The sequence below is a fragment of the Podarcis filfolensis genome (assembly GCF_964270895.1).
Source record: "Podarcis filfolensis genome assembly, chromosome: 3".
Classification (NCBI taxonomy): Eukaryota; Metazoa; Chordata; class Lepidosauria; order Squamata; family Lacertidae; genus Podarcis; species Podarcis filfolensis.
The window spans coordinates 4,985,190-5,005,316 of record NC_139606.1 but is presented as its reverse complement, the minus strand read 5'-3'; the positions used below and the strand labels follow the sequence as shown (position 1 = coordinate 5,005,316).

The following is a 20,127-nucleotide window of genomic DNA, read 5'->3' as shown; positions in this document are numbered from 1 at the left end:
TTACCACTGAATCGGAGCAAACGCCAGTCTGCAGAAAACCCAGTTGATGTTTGTTCCCATTCAGCAGCAGAACAAGCAGAAGTGGGCCCTCTGCCCAGCCCAATGACTCCAGAGCCCAGCCTCAGGCAAGGGTGGGGGGAGTTGGGTGATAGTGATAAAGCTTTCCATAATCTGGATTTATGAAAAGATAGCTAGTTCAAATAAGGCGCCCCATTCTTAAAGCCCAGTGATTGGGAAGAGCCAGGCTGCTGGAGCAGCCATGCCATATAGCTCCTGCAGGCAGGTCTCTGGTTGCAATATGCAAGTACGGAGGAGAAAGCTCAACTGAAATACCGTATTTTTCGCCTTATAGGATTTACTTTTTCCCCTCCAAAAATGAAGGGGAAATGTGTGTGCGTCCTATGGGGCGAATGCAGGCTTTCACTGAAGCCTGGAGAGCGAGAGGGGTCGGTGCGCACCGACCACTCTCACTCTCCAGGCTTCACGCAGCTCTCCGCAAGCGGTGAGAGCCCGGGGCTGGGCTCCCGCGGCTTGTGGAGAGTTGCCTGAATGCCGAAGCCTGGGCGTGCTGAGCTCAGCGCGCCCAGGCTTCGAGCTTTGCGCAGCTCTCCACAAGCCCCCGGCGCCGGGCTCCCACGGCTTGCGGAGAGTTGCCTGTTCTGGGGGCTGGGGTTGGGGGAAGCTCGGGCTTCCCCCGCCCCAGCCCTGCGCCTGGGGGGGGGGAAAAATAATTTTTTTCCCCTTTCCCCCCCCCAAAAAAACTAGGTGCACCTTATGGGACGGTGCGTCCTATAGGGCGAAAAATACGGTAACTTTCAGTTTCATTATACAAGCAGATTTATAAGAATCCATCACCACATGGAATACAAAGGATTTGGGAGGACATAAAGGTGATAACGAAGCCCCAAGTCAATGGAACATTCTTTCAGATTAAAATCAGTATACCAGCAACACATATAGACATGCCAAACATAAACTTAAGAAATTAAGATGGAACTGGAATAATGAAATTATATAGGAAATTTAAAAGCCATTGGCAGACCATTGCTTTAAGAAGCAGATTTTCTTCTATTTCTCCCCCTAAATAAAGGCTTTTTTACATTACCTTTTGCAGTTCCTTTGGGGTACTTGGAAAGGCTGCAGCAGTTACATCTAAATTGCAATGGGGCGGTGTATTTATATACAGTATATAGCAGGAAGACTTCCTGCTTTGTAAATGAGTACTGCAAAAAACAATATTCAGCATCAAGCTGCATTTCCTTAAAGTCTTGTATTTTCTTAGGAAGTATGTGGCTGATATGCTGCCAGCTCAACTTTGATGGTCTATAGATTTTGTTTGCTTTTGAGTTATATTAAGATGCCGCACAAAAATTCAATTATATTCACCAACCACAGTTTTTCTACAGTGAACAGAATTTCAAAATACCAAATGGGAACATAAATTATATGAATCCTGCTCAGGCCTCTAACTAGCCTAAGAACAGGGATTTTGAAGTGCTGTGGAGGTGCTCATGTTGAGGTGGAAGGTTTCAGGAGCTGGGAAAGGATCTCTCTCTCTCTCTCCCATCTTCTTGAAATCTTTCTTGGCTATGATACTATTAGGGGTTCAAAATGGGGTCTGATTATTGCCACATAGCAAGTGGGGGACAATTCTGGAGTGGGAAAGAGGGGGAAATGTCCCTTTACCTTCCTATCACTCTTTATAGATCTGGAAAGAGAACTGTTTTTGGTACACATCCTCCTGACCCTAATCCCCACTATAGAACAATATTAGCTTGTAGGAGTTGAAGTAGGCCAATTCCTGCTCTCTTTCTCACCCCCCTGGAAATATACTCAACTGAACCATTACTCAGGTTATTTCAAGAATAATCCAAATTTGAACCTTCAACTCCTCACCCAGAGGCAAATGCCCACTCCTACCAAAACCTTTTTGCCTAGGGGTCATATACAACCCCCTCCAGCCACTTATGTGGTTGCATGCCTTTCCTATACTGAAAACAATGGACATATTGAGGTGGTTGGTTAGCTCCAGAAGGGGCTGGGCCATATTTGTGCAGTTGGTGGCAAAGCCACACCTCTGAGCACACCATGGTCCATTCCCAACCCCAGCCTTCTCCTCCAGATGTCGTGCTTGCATTGAATCACAGAGATGCTTCTCAGGGCTGATCTTCCATTCACTGTGCAAACAACCATCTTCAGCTTGGGAAATGGAGAGGTTGTCAGGGACCTTCTCCATAATTGTGTTTTGCATCAGAGGAAATGTTTCCCCCCAGCTTCATGTAGCAGAAGAGGATGAGTTTCCAGTTAACATCTCACCAGATGGCAGTGGATCACTCACCATGAAAACCACACACACACACTCAAACATGTGAATCAAAGCTTAACTTAGAAAGAGTGTGACCACTTTTGTTTCCTGCTACCCTCTGTTTCTGTTTTGGATACACTACTGCCCGTTTAGAGTTATTAAGAAATTACAACAGGGATCTAAAGCATAGTATGGGAAGGATTCACATGCATGTCTAAAGAAAGAAGGGCACTGATTCATTCTAGTCATGTGTTTCTAAACTTGCATGTGTAAAGTCATATTGCAAAGATTAGCTGAAACAAATGATGCTTAGATTGAACAAAGTGCTCTTATTTTCAACATAAAGCTGACATAGTTCAATGTACCTCACTTGAAAGAAAGGAAGAACTACCTATAAAATATTTCCAGTTGTAACAAAAGGAACTTATCCTTCCTTGGAAAGGAGATATTAAATAAGATAGTCAACTTGAGCTTTAATGTGTAATCTTATACTTGAGAATAAGTTCCATTGATCAAAGGGGGACTTACTTCTGGATAAACAAGTAAAGGATTATACCTCCAATTGGAGAACAGATTATACCTTTCGTCCTGAGTTCGAGTGTCATGGGCTTTGAAGACACTCAAACTCAGGATGGAAGGGAGAAATGTACTAAAAGGAAGGCACGTTTGGCAACCCCTCACTGTGATCAACTCCTGCCTGGAAACCTATGTGCCCACTGTCGAAGGATGTGCGGATCCAGGATTGACCTCCACGGCCACTTATGGACTCACTGTTAAGACCTTGTTCATGGAAGACAATCTTACTCGGCTATGAGTGATTGCCAAAGAAGATAGGATTACAGTGGTACCTCGGGTTAAGAACTTAATTCGTTCTGGATGTCCGTTCTTAACCTGAAACTGTTCTTAACCTGAGGTACCACTTTAACTAATGGGTCCTCCCACTGCCGCCGCACAATTTCTGTTCTCATCCTGAAGCAAAGTTCTTAACCTGAGGTACTATTTCTGGGTTAGCGGAGTCTGTAACCTGAAGCGTCTGTAACCTGAAGTGTCTGTAACCTGAGGTACCACTGTATAGTGACAGTTGATTATTTAGTGAAAGCCAGTTTTAATTTGTGGAGCTGTGGGTTGATGGCATGTTTAGGCAATTATTTTATGGAGTTGCTTTGGTTCTGGGATGCAGAAAATACTTTCAAGGTTCAGAGTTATCAAGCATGTAAGTGCTCACATTCACTATTTTTGAAATAGGTTTACAGTGGTATCTCGGGTTACAGACGCTTCAGGTTACATACGCTTCAGGTTACAGACTCCACTAACCCAGAAATAGTACCTCAGGTTAAGAACTTTGCTTCAGGATAAGAACAGAAATTGTGCAGTTGCGGCACAGCAGCAGCAGGAGGCCCCATTAGCTGAAGTGGTACCTCAGGTTAAGAACAGTTTCAGGTTAAGAACAGACCTCCAGAACGAATTAAGTTCTTAACCCGAGGTACCACTGTATACACTTAAATAAATGCAAGAAATAAATATAAGAACTTATAAGGGATCAATGGAGAAAATGCATCAATTGGCCTTGACTACAAAGAAGGCTGATCACTGAAGAATTGATGCTTTTGAATTCTGGTGCTGGAGGAGACTTGAGAGTCCCATGGACTGCAAGAAGATCAAACCTATCCATTCTGAAGGAAATCAGCCCTGAGTGCTCACTGGAAGGACAGATCCCGAAGCTGAGGCTCCAAGACTTTGGCCACCTCATGAGAAGAGAAGACTCCCTGGAAAAGACCCTGATGTTGGGAAAGATGGAGGGCACAAGGAGAAGGGGACGACAGAGGACGAGATGGTGGGACAGGGTTCTCAAAGCTACCAGCATGAGTTTGACCAAACTGCAGGAGGCAGTGGAAGACAGGAGTGCCTGGCGTGCTCTGCTCAATGGGGTCACGAAGAGTCGGACACGACTAAACAACAACAACAACACAACTGTTTTGTGTTTGTTTGCTTTTGTTTGTTTGTTTTCCAGAAAAATGGAAGGGCTCTGCTTCCTTGGCATTCCTGTGTGGGCTGCAGCTGAACTTGCTCCTCTCCACTTCCCAGACCCAGGCCAAGGTGTAACTCTGAAAGAGAATGAGAGAGGTGGCATTGGCTTTTGCTATGTCTGGTAATTTATTATACTATACTTCTTGCAATGTTAAAAAACACCAAAAACACCCACCCATGTTGACATTTTGTCCAATTTTTTACATGCAGTTGTTTACTAATTGATTCATCAGTTAATTGATTATATTTAATGGGTGGATTGCCCACTTCAGCTAGAAAACAGAAGGCAATTTCAAAGACACGGCTTTACAGTGTTCTCACTCTGATGGTCCTATCTCAGCACTGGAGGCCTCATTCCATGTTAATCAGAAGGCATCACACTTCTGATATGGCTGCCTACTGGCTAGTCTAGATCGGATTTGGGTCTCAAAAATTTCTCCACAGAAAAGGCCTCACCTCATCGTTCTTTGCTCCTGGAGAGATTTTCTAGCGCTTTGTGGCTGGCATGCTCACTTCATCTCCGTAAGGCAGTATCTTAGGCAGGAGTGTCCTCTAGTGGACAAGAATTGCTACCAAGGCTTAGCTTGTCTTCCTAAGCTCCAGCGCTTGCCCCATTAATGATGAAGAAATGTGTCCATTTCACTGGTTGTCCTGATGGGTGACCTCTGCAGAGAGTGGGACAGGGGGAGCGTGACCTTACTGTTGCTTCTAGATGGGAACTGGGGGCACAGGATTACAGTGGTTCCAATCTTACCTTCAGGACCAAGTCCAGAGAGCAGCATTGGGAGAGGGCCTTTCGTCCCCCTGCTTTTTAATATCTACGTGAAACCCCAAAAATTAAGATTTTGTCAAGAATGTATAACTTGCTGTTAAAATGGAATACACAGGATGAAATGGTCAAATCAGCTATGATCAAATGGGCGCAAGACATAGGTCATAATATCATGTTTGCTGACTGGGAACAGTTGTGGACCACCGGTATGAAGTTTACGGCATGTAATGCCTTAAAGGAGAATATTATGAAAATGATTTACAGGTGGTACATGACCCCAGTTAAGCTTGCAAAAATTTATCACCTGCCTGATAACAAGTGTTGGAAATGTAAAGAAGCTGAGGGAACATTCTTTCATCTTTGGTGGACGTGCCCAAAGGTTAAGGCTTACTGGGAAATGATCTATAATGAACTGAAGAAGGTATTTAAATTTACCTTTCCTAAGAAACCAGAGGCCTTCCTTTTGGGCATAGTCGGCCAATTGGTGCCAAAGAAAGACAGAACATTTTTTATGTATGCAACAACAGCAGCAAGAATACTTCTCGCTAAATATTGGAAGACACAAGATTTGCCCACCGTGGAAGAATGGCAGATGCAAGTGATAGACTATATGGAGATGGCAGAAATGACCGGCAGAATTCGAGACCTGGGAGAAGAGTTGATGGAAGAGGACTGGAAAAAGTTCAAGGACTATCTACGGAAATATAGTAAATTGTTTGAATGTTAAAATGATGTGGGATGTAAAGGTAACACGGCATTTGGGATATGGTTAAAAGAGGTATGAAAAAAAGGATCTAAAAAAGAGGGGAAATTAGAGATATAACAAGTGGGAGTACACAATTATAAACGAGATGTGAAAGAGGGTTAGAATTTGCTGAATTTGACGGAATAAAGAGGAACACAAAAAAGGGAGATGTGAGGAGGTCAGGAAAGAGGGATATAGAACCTTGAAATTTAAAAGTGGATTCTTTTTCTTTTTCTTTTTTTATTAAGTGTGTATTTTTTGTTTTTTGTGTTGATATGTATTTGTTTGATTTTTATTTGCTGTAAAATCCTAATAAACATTTATTAAAAAAAAAAATATCTACGTGAAACCAATGGGAGTTTTGGGGCAATCTGCCACCAGTATTCTGATGACACACAGCTCCATAACATCTGAATCTGGCAAGGCTGCACAGTACCTGGGCCACTGCCTGGGCACAGTGGGGAAAGGCTTGAAGAAATATAAGCAAAGCAAGAATTCTAGCAAGACAGAGACACTGTGGGTCAGTAGTTCCTGTGTCCAAGAAATTGGTCAGTTGCCTTCCCTGGATGGGGTTGCACTCCCCCTGAAGGAGAAGGTCCGTAGTTTAGGGGTCCTTCTGGATCCAGCTGTCACTGGAGGCTCAGGTAGGCTAGAAGTGCCTTTCACCAACTGCGACTGCTTTGACAGCATATGATACCTGAGCTCAGAGATCTGCACTGGTTGCCAATTTGCCAAGTTCAAGGTGCTGCTGTTACTATACAAAGCCCCAAAGCCCAATGAAATTGCCTTACCCTACGAGTGCCCACTCAACCAGGTGCTAAGAACAGTCTTGTTTAGATAAGTCTACACAGATGCTTAGAAAATTGAGGTGATTTTAATGTGTTTTAGTATTTTAACTTTTGTATGTTTTAAAGTAGGATTGTAAATTTGTCTTGGTTTTATTGTCTTATCTTTTTCGTAAACTGCCTTGAGGTTTTCCCCAATCAAGTGGCATAGAATTTTTATCAGCTAAATAAATAATAAATTAAAATACTCTGTTTCTCATTTTTCCAGTCTTAAATCCAGCAAACAATTCTGTATCAGTGCAATAGTTTTTTTCTATTAAAAAAAGTCCTCACAAAAATTCCTTTAGCATTTTAGCATCAATTTTTCCTAATATGTGTACACAATTGCCTTATATTAACACACTGTTTCCAAACAGTTTTTCCCTAATACAATGCACTTCTGTGTGGTGTTTTCACTGTTCTATGCATACTTATGCGCACTTTCCCCTGATGTACACATTTTGGGGTTAGAGAACGGCATCACAAAACTCAGAGAAGTGTGGATTCCAAAGGATGGCTGCATTTCAGTACACACAATGTTTTGAGAAATGTGAATTACGGTAGGTACACTCGCATTAATGTGCGAACTCGCCCAACTTTTCCCCCCAATCCTACCTGCCACATAATCAGATGGGTTCTTGGATGCCTTATGTGTCCTTGAGAGAGTGTTGTCTCAGAGAACCCCAGTCACCTGGGTCTGCTTGCTATCTGCCTTCCCAGCCACCATCACTATTCCCACCACGCACAGTTTATTGTAGAGTGTGGTGTTTGTGAGCACCAGTAGCTTCCTCTGCATCATTTTCAGCCTTGATCAGGAGGAACCAGCCAAGCAGCCTGCGCTGACCTGATCTCCCAGTGTATCTTCTTGGAGTTGGGTAAATACATGGCAGCAGCATGCAGAAAGCACCCACTAAGACTGCTGGTAGAAAGGGTGAAGAGAACTTAAGGATTGTTACTCATGTCAAACAAAGCCATTCTAAGCATCCATATTACAGGTGACCAAGATGGAGCCAAGAAGTTAACACCAGCTCATCCTGTAACCGCCTTGAACTAGTAGAAGAAGCAGGAAGCAAGTAAAACCCTGGATGGAATTGCCAACAAGCAGTTACTAAAAGAGAAGGAATGAGTATGGAGGAGGAACATGTTGCCTTTCCGGTTCAGGTATTGTTGCTTTACTCCCAACATACAGGATCTGACATTCCACAACTATTATATCTGATGTCCTGGACATGCCTGAGCCTTATCTTGCTGGAACCTGACCTGTGACTGGCTGGGCTCTGCTTCTTGGATTTGGAACTGGAGCTAGCAGGACATCGTGATCTGGTGCCCTAAATTCAGCAGAGGCTAGAGGTTACTTGGCTAGAGCCTGGTTTTCCAGCTGAGACCACTGCCTGGGACAGAATAGCTGGTCGTCTCTGTGCCCATACATGCAATTGTTACCTTTGTGGGTTTTGTTATATGTTTAAGCTGTTCTTCCCCAAAGAGCTCATGGCAATTCACTTATGGCTCTCTAGCCGTCCAGTGGCTGGGGTAAACCTTCAAGCAGTCAAATGCTGTCATGACCTTCAGATAATTCCTTGGGCTATTTATGGACAAATGATCGCAATCCAAGCAAAATGTTTTTGTTTAAACCTGAGTCTTTACTCAAAGGAAAACAATGTGCATTTTATCTACATTAGGCAAAGAAATTGCACTGCTTGTTTTCATGTTTTTCGGAGGGGCAACAACATCTCCTTGATCTTCCAAGGTACACAACATTTTTGCTTTCCATCATAACAGGTTCCATTGGCTGTATAGAAGACAGGGCAAAGCAAAGTGGAACATATGTTGAAGTTTTTCCGACAAGCAACCGTATCAGATTCATTTGTCTCTGAAAGGGAAAAAAAGGCAGCAGAGAAAATATGGTAAGTTTCTTTGCTTCTTGTTTTTGAGGAAGCACCTACTTAACTATTATATAAGAGGAACAGAGATAGTATTTCTTAAAGAGCACTTCATGGTATCCTTTGCAGAATTTGAAAGGCATGTTCCCACGTTAACTTCACAGCCTGGGAGTCTTTGCATCACAAGTCTTGGTCTTGTTTTTCATAGAATCATAGAATTGTAGAGTTGGAAGCGACAGCCAGGGTCATCTAGTCTAACCCCATGCAATGCAGGAGCCCCACCCGCAACCATCCTTTTCAGAAGGATTGGGTTCTCATTCAGATACCAAACATTGTTTTAAACAGCAATGAGAAGGTTCATTTGCTAACCTAGAATCAGATACTGAAGACTCTGGTGCGCATGCATGAAAATCTTTCCTCTGCATCTCTGAAGCAAGAAGAAGAAGAAGAAGAGGAAGAAGAAGAAGAGGAGGAGGAGTTTGGATTTGATATCCCACCTTTCACTCCCTTTAAGGAGTCTCAAAGCGGCTAACATTCTCCTTTCCCTTCCTCCCCCACAACAAACACTCTGTGAGGTGAGTGGGGCTGAGAGACTTCAGAGAAGTGTGACTGGCCCAAGGTCACCCAGCAACTGCATGTGGAGGAGCGGAGACGCGAACCCGGTTCCCCAGATTACGAGACTACCGCTCTTAACCACTACACCACACTGGCTCTCACACCACACTGGCTGAAGTAAGCTGAAGAGTACAGATCTGAGTACAGAAGGACCAATGAAACAACTTGGTATAAGGCACCTTCCTCTGTCGTACTTTTAGCACGCTGAGCATGTTACCGTAATTCACTTTTTCTCCCAGGTTACTGATAATCTCACGTCTCAAAACTTTTTACTACCATTCCTCATTTGAAGACTCTTTCTTTCCCTACCAGTGTGATGTGGCAGCTAAAAAAGCCAATGCAATTCTGGGCTGCATCAATAGGAGTATAGCATCTAGATCAAGGGAAGTAATAGTGCCACTGTATTCTGCTCTGGTCAGACCTCACCTGGAGTACTGTGTCCAGTTCTGGGCACCACAGTTCAAGAAGGACACTGACAAACTGGAACGTGTCCAGAGGAGGGCAACCAAAATGGTCAAAGGCCTGGAAATGATGCCTTATGAGGAATGACTAAGGGAGCTGGGCAGGTTTAGCCTGGAGAAGAGGAGGTTAAGGGGTGATATGATAGCCATGTTCAAATATATAAAAGGATGTCACATAGAGGAGGGAGAAAGGTTGTTTTCTGCTGCTCCAGAGAAGCAGACACGGAGCAATGGATCCAAACTACAAGAAAGAAGATTCCACCTAAACATTAGGAAGAACTTCCTGACAGTAAGAGCTGTTTGACAGTGGAATTTGCTGCCAAGGAGTGTGGTGGAGTCTCCTTCTTTGGAGGTCTTTAAGCAGAGGCTTGACAACCATATGACAGGAGTGCTCTGATGGTGTTTCCTGCTTGGCAGGGGGTTGGACTCAATGGCCCTTGTGGTCTCTTCCAACTCTATGATTCTATGATTCCTCCACCCTTTACAGCAAGGAAAGCCAGTGTGGGGTCCCTCCAGATGGCTCCCATCATCCCTGACCAAAAGACATGTTGGCTGCAGCTGATAGGAGTTGCAGTCCAGCAACATCTGGGTGACATTGCCTTGGCTGCCCCTGATTTGCAGTCGCCCTGGAACTGAGATGCATCTTACCTGGATCAGCAGGGAACACCAGCGGGAGGAGAGCGAAGAGAAGAAAAAGGGCTTTCATGCTGAGTGCTGCGAGAGATCCTGAAGTCTTCAGAAAAGAGAAGACACACAGTGAGGAGGAAGGTTGCACCTCCATTTATAGTGGCTCAGTGAAACTGGGAGGTATAGAAACCATGTCGTTATCCCCATGACAATGGCAATTTATCAAAAGTTATGTTGCAATTTTCTGTTGTTGATGTTTATTTGCTACGTCACAGAGAAGTATTGCCGACAGGTGAAGCTTGCATTTCAGTTTTGTTTGCCTACAAAACATCTACCGGTACCTTTATTGTGAATGCTCATGAATAGAATATTACAGGATGAAGGCATTCCAATGAACAGATGCTAATTAGCCAGATCTTTGTGACAGGTTCAATGAGGTTGTATAATTGCCACAGGGTTTCGTGGTTTTGCATAAGATGCACTCCCCAGACAGAGCCTGAACCAAACTCTGGCACAAACTCCTCTGAAAATATACTGCCCTTTAGCTGCCATTGGGACGCGGGTGGTGCTGTGGTCTAAACCACAGAGCCTAGGGCTTGCTGATCAGAAGGTCGGCAGTTCGAATCCCCATGACGGGGTGAGCTCCCATTGCTTGGTCCCAACTCCTGCCCACCTAGCAGTTCGAAAGCACATCAAAGTCCAAGTAGATAAATAGGTACTGCTCCGGCGAGAAGGTAAATGGCGCTTCTGTGCGCTGCTCTGGTTCGCCAGAAGCGGCTTAGTCATGCTGGCCACATGACCCGGAAAAACTGTCTGTGGACAAACGCCGGCTCCCTCGGCCAATAAAGCGAGATAAGCGCCGCAACCCCAGAGTCGTCTGCGACTGGACTTAACGGTCAGGGGTCCCTTTACTTTTACTTTTACCTTAGCTGCCATACTTTTAACCAAAATTTTTACTGTTATTAAATATGTTGTTGTTTGGTCGTGTCCGACTCTTCCTGACCCCCTGGACCAGAGCATGCCAGGCACTCCTGTCTTCCACTGCCTCCCGCAGTTTGGTCAAACTCATGCTGGTAACTTCGAGAACACTGTCCAACCATCTCGTCCTCTGTCGTCCCCTTCTCCTTGTGCCCTCCATCTTTCCCAACATCAGGGTCTTTTCCAGGGAGTCTTCTCTTCTCATGAGGTGGCCAAAGTATTGGAGCCTCAGCTTCAGGATCTGTTTATTAAATATAGACCAATGGTAAAGCAGTGTCTGGCATGAAGGATTGTTAGAAAAATTGACACAAAAATTAAAAGTGGCAAGAGGGCAAAAGAAACAAGACAGCTTAGATAGGGTTTGATAAGTTTTTATTAATTATACAAACAATGGAGCATAGGGCAGGGCAGTACCTACAGCGTCAATACCGTCTGGTGTGTATGAGTCACTTCTTCTGGGTTGTTTAATATTCACTTAGGTAACCAGTAACAAAATGAATGGATATTGAAATAAGTACATCTAAATTATTATCAGTTTAAACTGATATTTATTTACCTGTGCTCACCAATCTAAACACCATAGGTTACTGTACATTATATTACTCTAGTGATATTCAGCCTTGCCTATAACTTAGTCTACAACATGGGTAGGCAAACTAAGGCCCAGGGCCCGGATCCGGCCCAATCGCCTTCTAAATCCGGCCGCGGACGGTCCGGGAATCAGCGTGTTTTTACATGAGTAGAATGTGCCCTTTTATTTAAAATTGCATCTCTGGATTATTTGTGGGGCATAGGAATTTGTTCATTTCAAAATATAGTCCGGCCTCCCACAAGGTCTGAGGGACTGTGGCCCGGTCCCCTGCTGAAAAAGTTTGCTGACCCCTGGTCTACAAGATTAAATTCATGCTGTTTTGTTTGTTTTTGTTTAATTTGTTATAAATTATATGTTAATATGCAACTGAATTTGTAAGTCTGTGAAACCATGTTTATATATTTCTTCCTATTCAGATGTTGTTGGTTTTTTTAAAAAAACACCTCTGCTTTATTGTCCCGTTAAAAGAAATAGATGCTGAGTTTGTAAACAATGGTGTGTGTTCACTAAGGTGTGAGGCCTCAAAACCCTGAAGCCGGTCTTGCTTTAGGTCTCAAGCCACTATTTCTTCCTCCTTATCAGCTGCTCATCACCCAACAATTCCATTCGACTGCCATCAACGCTCACCTTTTATGAGATTTTTTGCTTTCATTCCCCATCTCTGCATTAATGGGTCATCCTTACAAACACAAACGACTATCTTTGTCACCTACTGTGAACTTGTGTGTTATAGTGTGATAAGTTATTAAGCAATAGTCATTTGTCCCAAAAGAAAGGATCTGATTCAGCATGTTTAGAAGATTCCCCTCCCTGGCCCCGGGGCAGAAGTGTGCGTGCTGTGAGTCTTGCCTGAGCTAACTGCTTGAATCCCTCTTGCTGGTTTTGGTGCAAGTGCCCTGTGCTATGTTACTGGTTGGAAACCCAAAGCAGTGTGAACTTCTCTCCCTTGCCTCTCTGGTCCCCTACCCGAAACTATTGACCCCTGCCATTGTGCTGTGGGTGGCTCTTCTGACCAACCAAGAAAGGAAGGATTGCTGCCAAATGAAATGTCCATTGCAAACTGTGGTGTTCTGTCTCAGCAACAAAATGGACACCTCTCTTCTTTGTTCATTTCCTCCCACAGAGAAATAGTGCACAGCGTGTGCCTAGAGTTCCACCATTCTCAATGTTGTGACGCGGGGTTTGTGATTTCAGCTCTCTTGACATAATATGCTGGAGACAGTTCTGTAGTAACACTTCTTTATTACAGCAAACAAGACTGAGAACTGAGGAGGGGAGAGCTACATTTATAGGGACAGGGAACTAGCTAGAAAGGATACATTTTGGAGGGAACAATATCAGGCAATCACAGTCCTGCCTTTTGGAGGAAACCAATAAGACAGAGGATCCAAATACAGCAGCTTAAATGAACCAATAGTAGCTGTACCCTCTGGAACCAAAAGGCAGTTACTTTACCCTAATGCAAATACAGACAATAATAATACAGATATAAAATCCTTTGACTCAATACACAACACTCAACATCTCCTTTCACCTTTGCAGTGAGAAGTCCTATCCCAGCATACAAGCACACAGACACACCCAGGGGTGTTCATATATCAATAAAGGAGAGAGAAAAAGACTCTGCGTGCATAAACCGCCCTCTGGTTTTAGATGAAAGCCACTGATAGCAACCGTAAGGCTCTCGGCAGCCCCTCAAACATCCTCCGCATCACTATCATGCTTTCCCTGCCAAGCAGCTGTTTGGGCAAGATGGTACACAGAGATGGCCATTTTCATGCATGGTGCTCTCCCATCACAGTTGTGCCACAAAATTGGTGGGGGGGGGGCAGAGTGGCAAGCTCAGGGGAGACCCACAAGGGCTGCAATGGTCCACAGGTTGCTCACATGTGACAATAAAAGGATGTTTTTTACTTACTTTCCCACTTTTGATAAGTTTTGTAAAATGGCCTGTAGGCCAAAGGGGAAGGCTGTGAGACCTTCACAGATAAAACACTTTGGACAGAACCAGTAAAAGCTTTCATGTCTCATGACCTGAGGAACTAACGTTGCTCCTTGGAAATGGGCCAAGAGGGGCTAGGATCAGTCACAAACACATGAACCCTGGAAGAACCAAATAGTCCATTTATATTCAGCTTGCTTATTTCACCTTTTCCTGGTCTTTCGGCTTAGCCCCATTTCTGATCCAGTGAGATTCGGCCTGGACTAAAGAGTACCGTAAGGATAACATCACTATCAATAAACCCCTGTTACTTGGAGTGACTTGGTTGACCTCAGAAGATGGGGAAGCCTGGTGAGGGGACTACTCAAATAATACCAGGGTTGATGCAGAGGGTCTTGCCAATGAGCAGAACTAAAAAGAATTTAATAGTATTAACAAAAAGCCTCATTATGGGGTCCCTGGCTTCTGATTCTGATCCTATCTACCACACACAAACTGTCTTTGAATTTTATGTATGGTAAGCAAGAGAATGGTGGGAGGGGCATCAGAAAAGCCTCTGCCTGAATGTCACAAATGATGATGTCACAGGGATTCTGTGGTGAAGGTTCTGTTCTGCAGCCATTGGAGGCCCAGCTGAGACTGGGAGCAGAAACTGGTGGCAGCACTTGAAAGACAGGAATACTCAGATATCAATACTGTCCTGAGAGCGCCACTGTCCATAGACACTCCAATTTGATGTTGGCGGGAAATAGTCTGCTATTATAGATTCTTCACACAGGCTTTAGAGGCAAGAAGGAGAGGTAAAGTTCTACGTTCCAATAGAAAAACTGCCATTGATTTAATAGGTTTGGAGTATATCGCTTGGAATTTTTTAGGTTTCTTTAAATTGGCCAAACTTGGGAAGAGAAGGTGACCTTTGGAATTATTTTGAGATGTGAAGGTGGTTGCTTTTTTTAAAAAAAAACAAAACACATACACACACGCAAGGCCCATAGAAGACAACTACACACTTGGGTGCAAGTGCCCATTTTGGGCAGAGGGGGTTAGTGTCATGGTCCGGTTCACGGGTGATCGAAGTCTCGGCTGGGGACGTCGGGACCAGGGGCAAGATGGCGGGGTGGGAGCAGAAACAAGAGTCCAGAAGCCAGGAGTCAGAAAGCCAAGGCGAGGGTCAGAGAGCCGGGAGTCACGAAGTCAGGGGTCCGAGGATCAAGAAGCAAGGAGTCAAATGCAGCAAGGCAGGGAACGTGTTGCTGTGGCAAAGAGCCGAAGGGAAAATGCTAACTTTATATCCTTTCCGGCTCTTGCCACCAGGTGCTGTGAGTTACCAATCAGCCTCACCCATGTGGCTGAACAAACTTAGGAAGGCCCCAGTCCTGCAAAGTCCTATTGGTCACAGGGCCTGGCTCCTGCATGCACACCTGACAGTTAGTTTGGTTTTCTTCTTGGAGTGGTCACTGTGTCTTGTCTGCCACCCAGCAGACACAGGCAGAAGTTCTTACTTGGAAGTAAGAAAGAGATATTTATTCAGGCAAGTATATTGGGCCTCAACGGAAGACACAAAGATGTCCCAAGAGGTTTCCCTGCACCTCCTGCCAAGCTTTTAAAGACAAGGCATGCCTTGCTCACTTGCGAGACTCTCTTGCCTTATGGGAATATTGGGGCTGCAAGCGTGCTCTCCTCTATCAAGGAGATGCCTGGTTCTAGGAAACAAGACTGCACCCTCCTGCTCAGGCTCCTGTTCAGTTGATGACCTTTCCTGGTCAGCCCCTGCCCCCTGTGGCTGATCACAACCCTCCCCAGCCTCCGCGGAAGGGAGATTCAGCATCCCTTCCCTGCTTAGAAAGCAACTGAAGTCGTAGAAAGGGGAGATCTCCTTTTCTGCAGCCCAAGTTTGCCCAGTTTTGCCCTCTCCTCTTTCCTTCTCCAGCAAAGCCTGCCAACCCAAGGCTGGTGCCAACTGAACTGCAGGACTCAGGCCACATTCACCCAGGCCATTAATCTGTACTGCACAGGGTTTTTAAAAAACATGTGAAAGTATGTTTTAGAAACTGATTTAAAACGAAAAAACACCACAATAATCCCACAATAAAATGGAATGATTCTGGAATCCCAATTCTGGCATGACCATTTTCTTCCCTGTGAAAGACTGTCATGTGAATACAAAATCTACATGCAGGAAAGATATACAGAAGACTAGATTTCCATTCTGGTTCATAGTCCATTTCTATCCATTTCTTGTGTAGTCATTATATTCTTTTGCAGATTGAAAAAAATATTAATTTAAGCACTGACTCTATACTGAACATGAGTGTAATCCAGCCAAAGTTATGCACTTTTAAGATGCACTGGTTTCAGTAAGACCAAATATGTGCTTAAGTCCAAATCCAAATCACTGGTGGGACATCAAAAACTTTAAATCGTCAGAAGCCAGAATAAAATGGATCCTTTTTTAAATAGAGTTGCATCAACCCCAGGCATGTGGTTAACTCTCTCAGTGAAATATATGCCATTTTAAAGTGCTTACCTATGAATGAATTGTTTACAGACTGCCGAAATATTTAAAAATACATTGTTTTACTGTGGCTGAGACTCTTGAGTTGCCAGCTAATGTGTTATGTTTCTCTTGTGAATACAGGAGGATAGCAAAAAAAAAAAACCCCAAACTAAAACAAAAACACACCTTGCCCCCATTGCAGGAGGAATGGCCCTTATTTGGGTGGCATGAAGTGCCTGTTAATTTCATAGATTTCATAGCTATCATATATTTAAGAAGCACAGTCTCATTGTATCTGTGCTACTTTCCCTCCTAGTGCAATTTGAGTTCCACCTGTACATCAGCCAGCATGAGGATTCTTTGTTTGTTCCTGCTTATCTTTTTCCTGTTCCAACCTGCCTACCTGGACAAATCAGGTAAGTGTCAAAAAGGTGTGAACTATACACATTTTCAATTTGCTCTGGTGTTTTCCCCAAGGAAAAACTCATTTCCCTCTTCCGTATTATGTGTGTTTTCATAACCCTTCTCTTTGGGAATGGCCCGACAGTGTCATGTGGGTTATTGTCTCCAAATTAATTCATAACTATTGCAGGGAGCTCCCAGGTGACTAGCAGGTTCCTCCTGCTTCTCTTGGTGTGGCAAACAATATGTTTATTTATGAGGACTGCCTCCTATTCATCCCCTGCTCTTTTTAAATTATTGTTTCGAAAGGATAAACAACCACACAACTTTCCGATGACATCTGAACGCTGGAAATTGTGCCCTGGGTTGGGACCTTTTTAATGTTTGACATTTTAGAACATGAAAAGAGCTGTGCAGGATCAGACCAAAAGCCCATCTGTTCTCAAAGCTGCCAATTGGATGCCTCCATGGGAAGTTCTCAAGCAAGATATGAGCACAACACACACACACACAATTTCCAGCAACTGGTGTTCAGAGAAACACTGCCTCTGATATTGGAAGTAGTAGATAGACTAGTATTGGCCATTGATAGCCTTGCCGTCCATCTGATTTGGTGGCCATCAGTACAGCTTGTGACTCAGAAGTCCCCCTGTAGCCATTGGGACTTACTCCCAGGTAAGAGCACAAAAGACTGCAGGACTGTAAACTGTATTACATAATGCAGAGCACCTAGACTTTTGTTAGTTATCTGAAGGTGAAGAAGCAAGAGCAATGTGTCAGAAGTTAATTACAATGAGGGCTTAGCATTGCAGATGGGACATTCAGTTATTATAAGCAGGGAACTGGCAACGGGTATTTTTTTTTAAAAAGAAGCATTAAACTGATGGAGGGGCAGGAGTAGAGTGGGGAAACCTTGGCCTTCCAGGTTTTGTTGGAACTACAACTCTCACTAGCCCTAGCCATTGACCTGCTGGAACTGAAAGGACCCACAACATCTGTTCCCAGTCCCTGCAATAATCAGCAACATTTGAATGGGTATGTTGAATGAGCCACATCCAAGAGAAAGTGTTGTGCTACAGCTGACGGCAAGCCTCTGCCTGCGGTGATTTATTGGTGAGGGTTTATCCACACATGCAGGGGTGCCAACTTGACTAAAACATGGGGGGTGAGGTAAGACCTGACTCGCATATTCAATCACATGGCGCGGTGCGCACACACCATTTGAATGGCAATGCCGATCAGCTTTGAGGGGCCCGACCCCCTCTAATATTTTATGGGGTGCGAAGTCCCCTCAGCCTCTGGGTGTTGGCTCCTATGCACACATGAATGTCATTGCATGATGCTGGAGACAAGAAGAGGTGAATATTCCTCTGTACACCAGTTCTTTGTCCATGTGCAACATCGTGTGATGGTCCCTCATGAAGTACTCCTGAGTACCAGGATATACACAGCGTTGTTGTGCACCTAAACAGCAGAGGAAAATCAGAATTTAGAGTCCTGGTACGATAGTAAGCTGTGCAAACATTCCAAAAGAGCCTTCTTACAGATGTCCCCAGTATTGCTGACAGTGCATGTAGGTAGGGAGAATTGAGGGGCAAGGATATTGATCTGCTGGTGCTTCCCCTAAGATCTCAATCTCTTGTATTGGAAGATTTATGGCAGTCCAGTCTGTGCATGTGTTGTCTTGGTCTTCTCCAGCTTCGTATAATGTCTTCTGCACAGGAGTCCAGAGCAGCTCTGATAAGACTCACAAAGTCTCATTTTCTCTATGAAGGCACAGGGCGATGTAGGAGACTAAAGGGAGTTTGCCGGCATACTCTCTGCCATCCTGTGGAAGTCTATGTTGGCCGATGCAACAATGGAATGGGAAATTGCTGTGTCGACGATGCTGAAGATATTCGGAGACACAGACAGTAGGAGGCCTGCTGGAAACGGCAGCGAAGAAAGGGAGATATGCAGCCGAAAACAAGGCTTGTGGTTCTGGGGGAAATGCTTCCGTGGTCAGGTGGAAAAGTCTAATGGTTTACATGGTCATAAATAAATGCTGTTCATTATTGTGAACATATATCAATACGTGTTTGTGCAGTGGTTATTTTCTCTTGATGAGTTCTCCAAAATTGCCAAAAGCGGACTTTCAAAACCCTGAAGTCTTATACAAGTCTGCTATGGCAGACCATTGCATATGGAGATTGATATTACAGAACTGAAATTTGCATTGCTGACTGCTCCTATTTATTATACACTACTTTTATTGTAGAAAAGCTAGAATTATGGGGCCCAAACCCACTGAGCTTCAACAACCACTGCTTTAGGTGCTCCCAAAACATTTGCTGCTGACAACTGTGGGTTGCATGTTTGTATTCAGAATATGCTGGTTGAGATGCTATAGAATATGATGCATTGTCATTGCAACAGTGTAAGTAACGCTGCACCACCCCACGCTTAAAGAGAGTGCACAGCGTTGTTCTGCTGTACGCTGCAATAAACCTGGTTGGCTTACCTTTCAGGAAGCATTTTTAGCAGCATGATGCACTGCAAACTATTTTGTTTTACTGCCTCTTTCTTCAATAGTTGGGAATTGGCTTTATAGGTCAAATTTAGGATCCTGGAAATGGTGTTTGAAATTTACTCCTTTGAAACATAGCTGTCAACTTTTCCCTTTTCTTGCGAGGAATCCTATTCGGAATAAGGGAATTTCCCTTTTAAAACCAGTATGGCCAGTATGCACCAATAAAAAATTGAGGCATGCTACCGAGAAAGCTTACACAAAATCTTTTTTTTAAAAAAAAAAATATTAATTTTATTGATTACAAAATCTTAATGTCCTGAGACTCAGCTTCATTAGCAAAAAAAAAAAAAGAGAGAGAGAGAGAGAGAGAGAGAGAGCATTTTATATGCATTATAACACTGTGACACCAGATGGCGCTGTGGAGTTCCATCTTTCACCAGTGTGATTTTCCACTACAGTGGTACCTCGGGTTAAGTACTTAATTCGTTCTGGAGGTCTGTTCTTAACCTGTAACTCTTCGTAACCTGAAGCACCACTTTAGCTAATGGGGCCTCCTGCTGCCGCTGTGCCGCCGCTGCATGATTTCTGTTCTCATCCTGAAGCAAAGTTCTTAACCCGAGGTAATATTTCTGGGTTAGCGGAGTCTGTAACCTGAAGTGTCTGTAACCTGAAGCATCTGTAACTCAAGGTACCACTGTATGAAGTTTATGTGTTCTTCTGAAATGCTTTTTTGATGTCTCTAGATCCAGCCCTGGTTGATTAATGAGTTGGGATGGTTAAGATCCCATCATACTCTGGACTTTACCTGGCTTCACTATTATAAAAAGCCTGGTTTCTTTTCAGGACCAAGATGTAGTCCTACCATTGCGTGTATAATTACATAATATGTTGGTCTAGGATTTAAAACAATCTTGGAGTCAAAACCCACCAAGGCCTGTCACTTTCCCCCT

The 20,127-nt window shown here is 43.9% G+C and overlaps 1 protein-coding gene and 1 long non-coding RNA gene across 2 annotated transcripts; one reads left to right on the top strand and one right to left on the bottom strand.

Moving 5' to 3' along the window:
* Positions 1-4,395: 4,395 nt before the first annotated feature.
* LOC310759508 lies at positions 4,396-11,860 on the bottom strand. Its single transcript, XR_014546350.1, has 3 exons — positions 10,279-11,860; positions 7,290-8,544; positions 4,396-4,410 (listed from the first exon to the last, which is right to left on the bottom strand). It is a non-coding gene; the product is annotated as an uncharacterized lncRNA (long non-coding RNA).
* Positions 11,861-14,364: 2,504 nt separating this feature from the next.
* LOC310759280 (gallinacin-7-like) lies at positions 14,365-18,741 on the top strand. Its single transcript, XM_083606250.1, has 3 exons — positions 14,365-14,569; positions 16,583-16,682; positions 18,443-18,741. The coding sequence occupies exons 2-3, from the start codon at positions 16,616-16,618 to the stop codon at positions 18,583-18,585; spliced, it is 210 nt and encodes a 69-aa protein (XP_083462376.1). The 5' UTR covers positions 14,365-14,569; positions 16,583-16,615; the 3' UTR covers positions 18,586-18,741.
* Positions 18,742-20,127: the final 1,386 nt, after the last annotated feature.

Coding starts and splice junctions, on each gene's coding strand:
- LOC310759280 (XM_083606250.1), top strand. CDS start 16,616: ATGAGGATTCTTTGTTTGTTCCTGCTTATCTTTTTCCTGTTCCAACCT. Junction 16,683..18,442: donor TGCCTACCTGGACAAATCAG/GTAAGTGTCAAA, acceptor TTCTCTATGAAG/GCACAGGGCGATGTAGGAGA.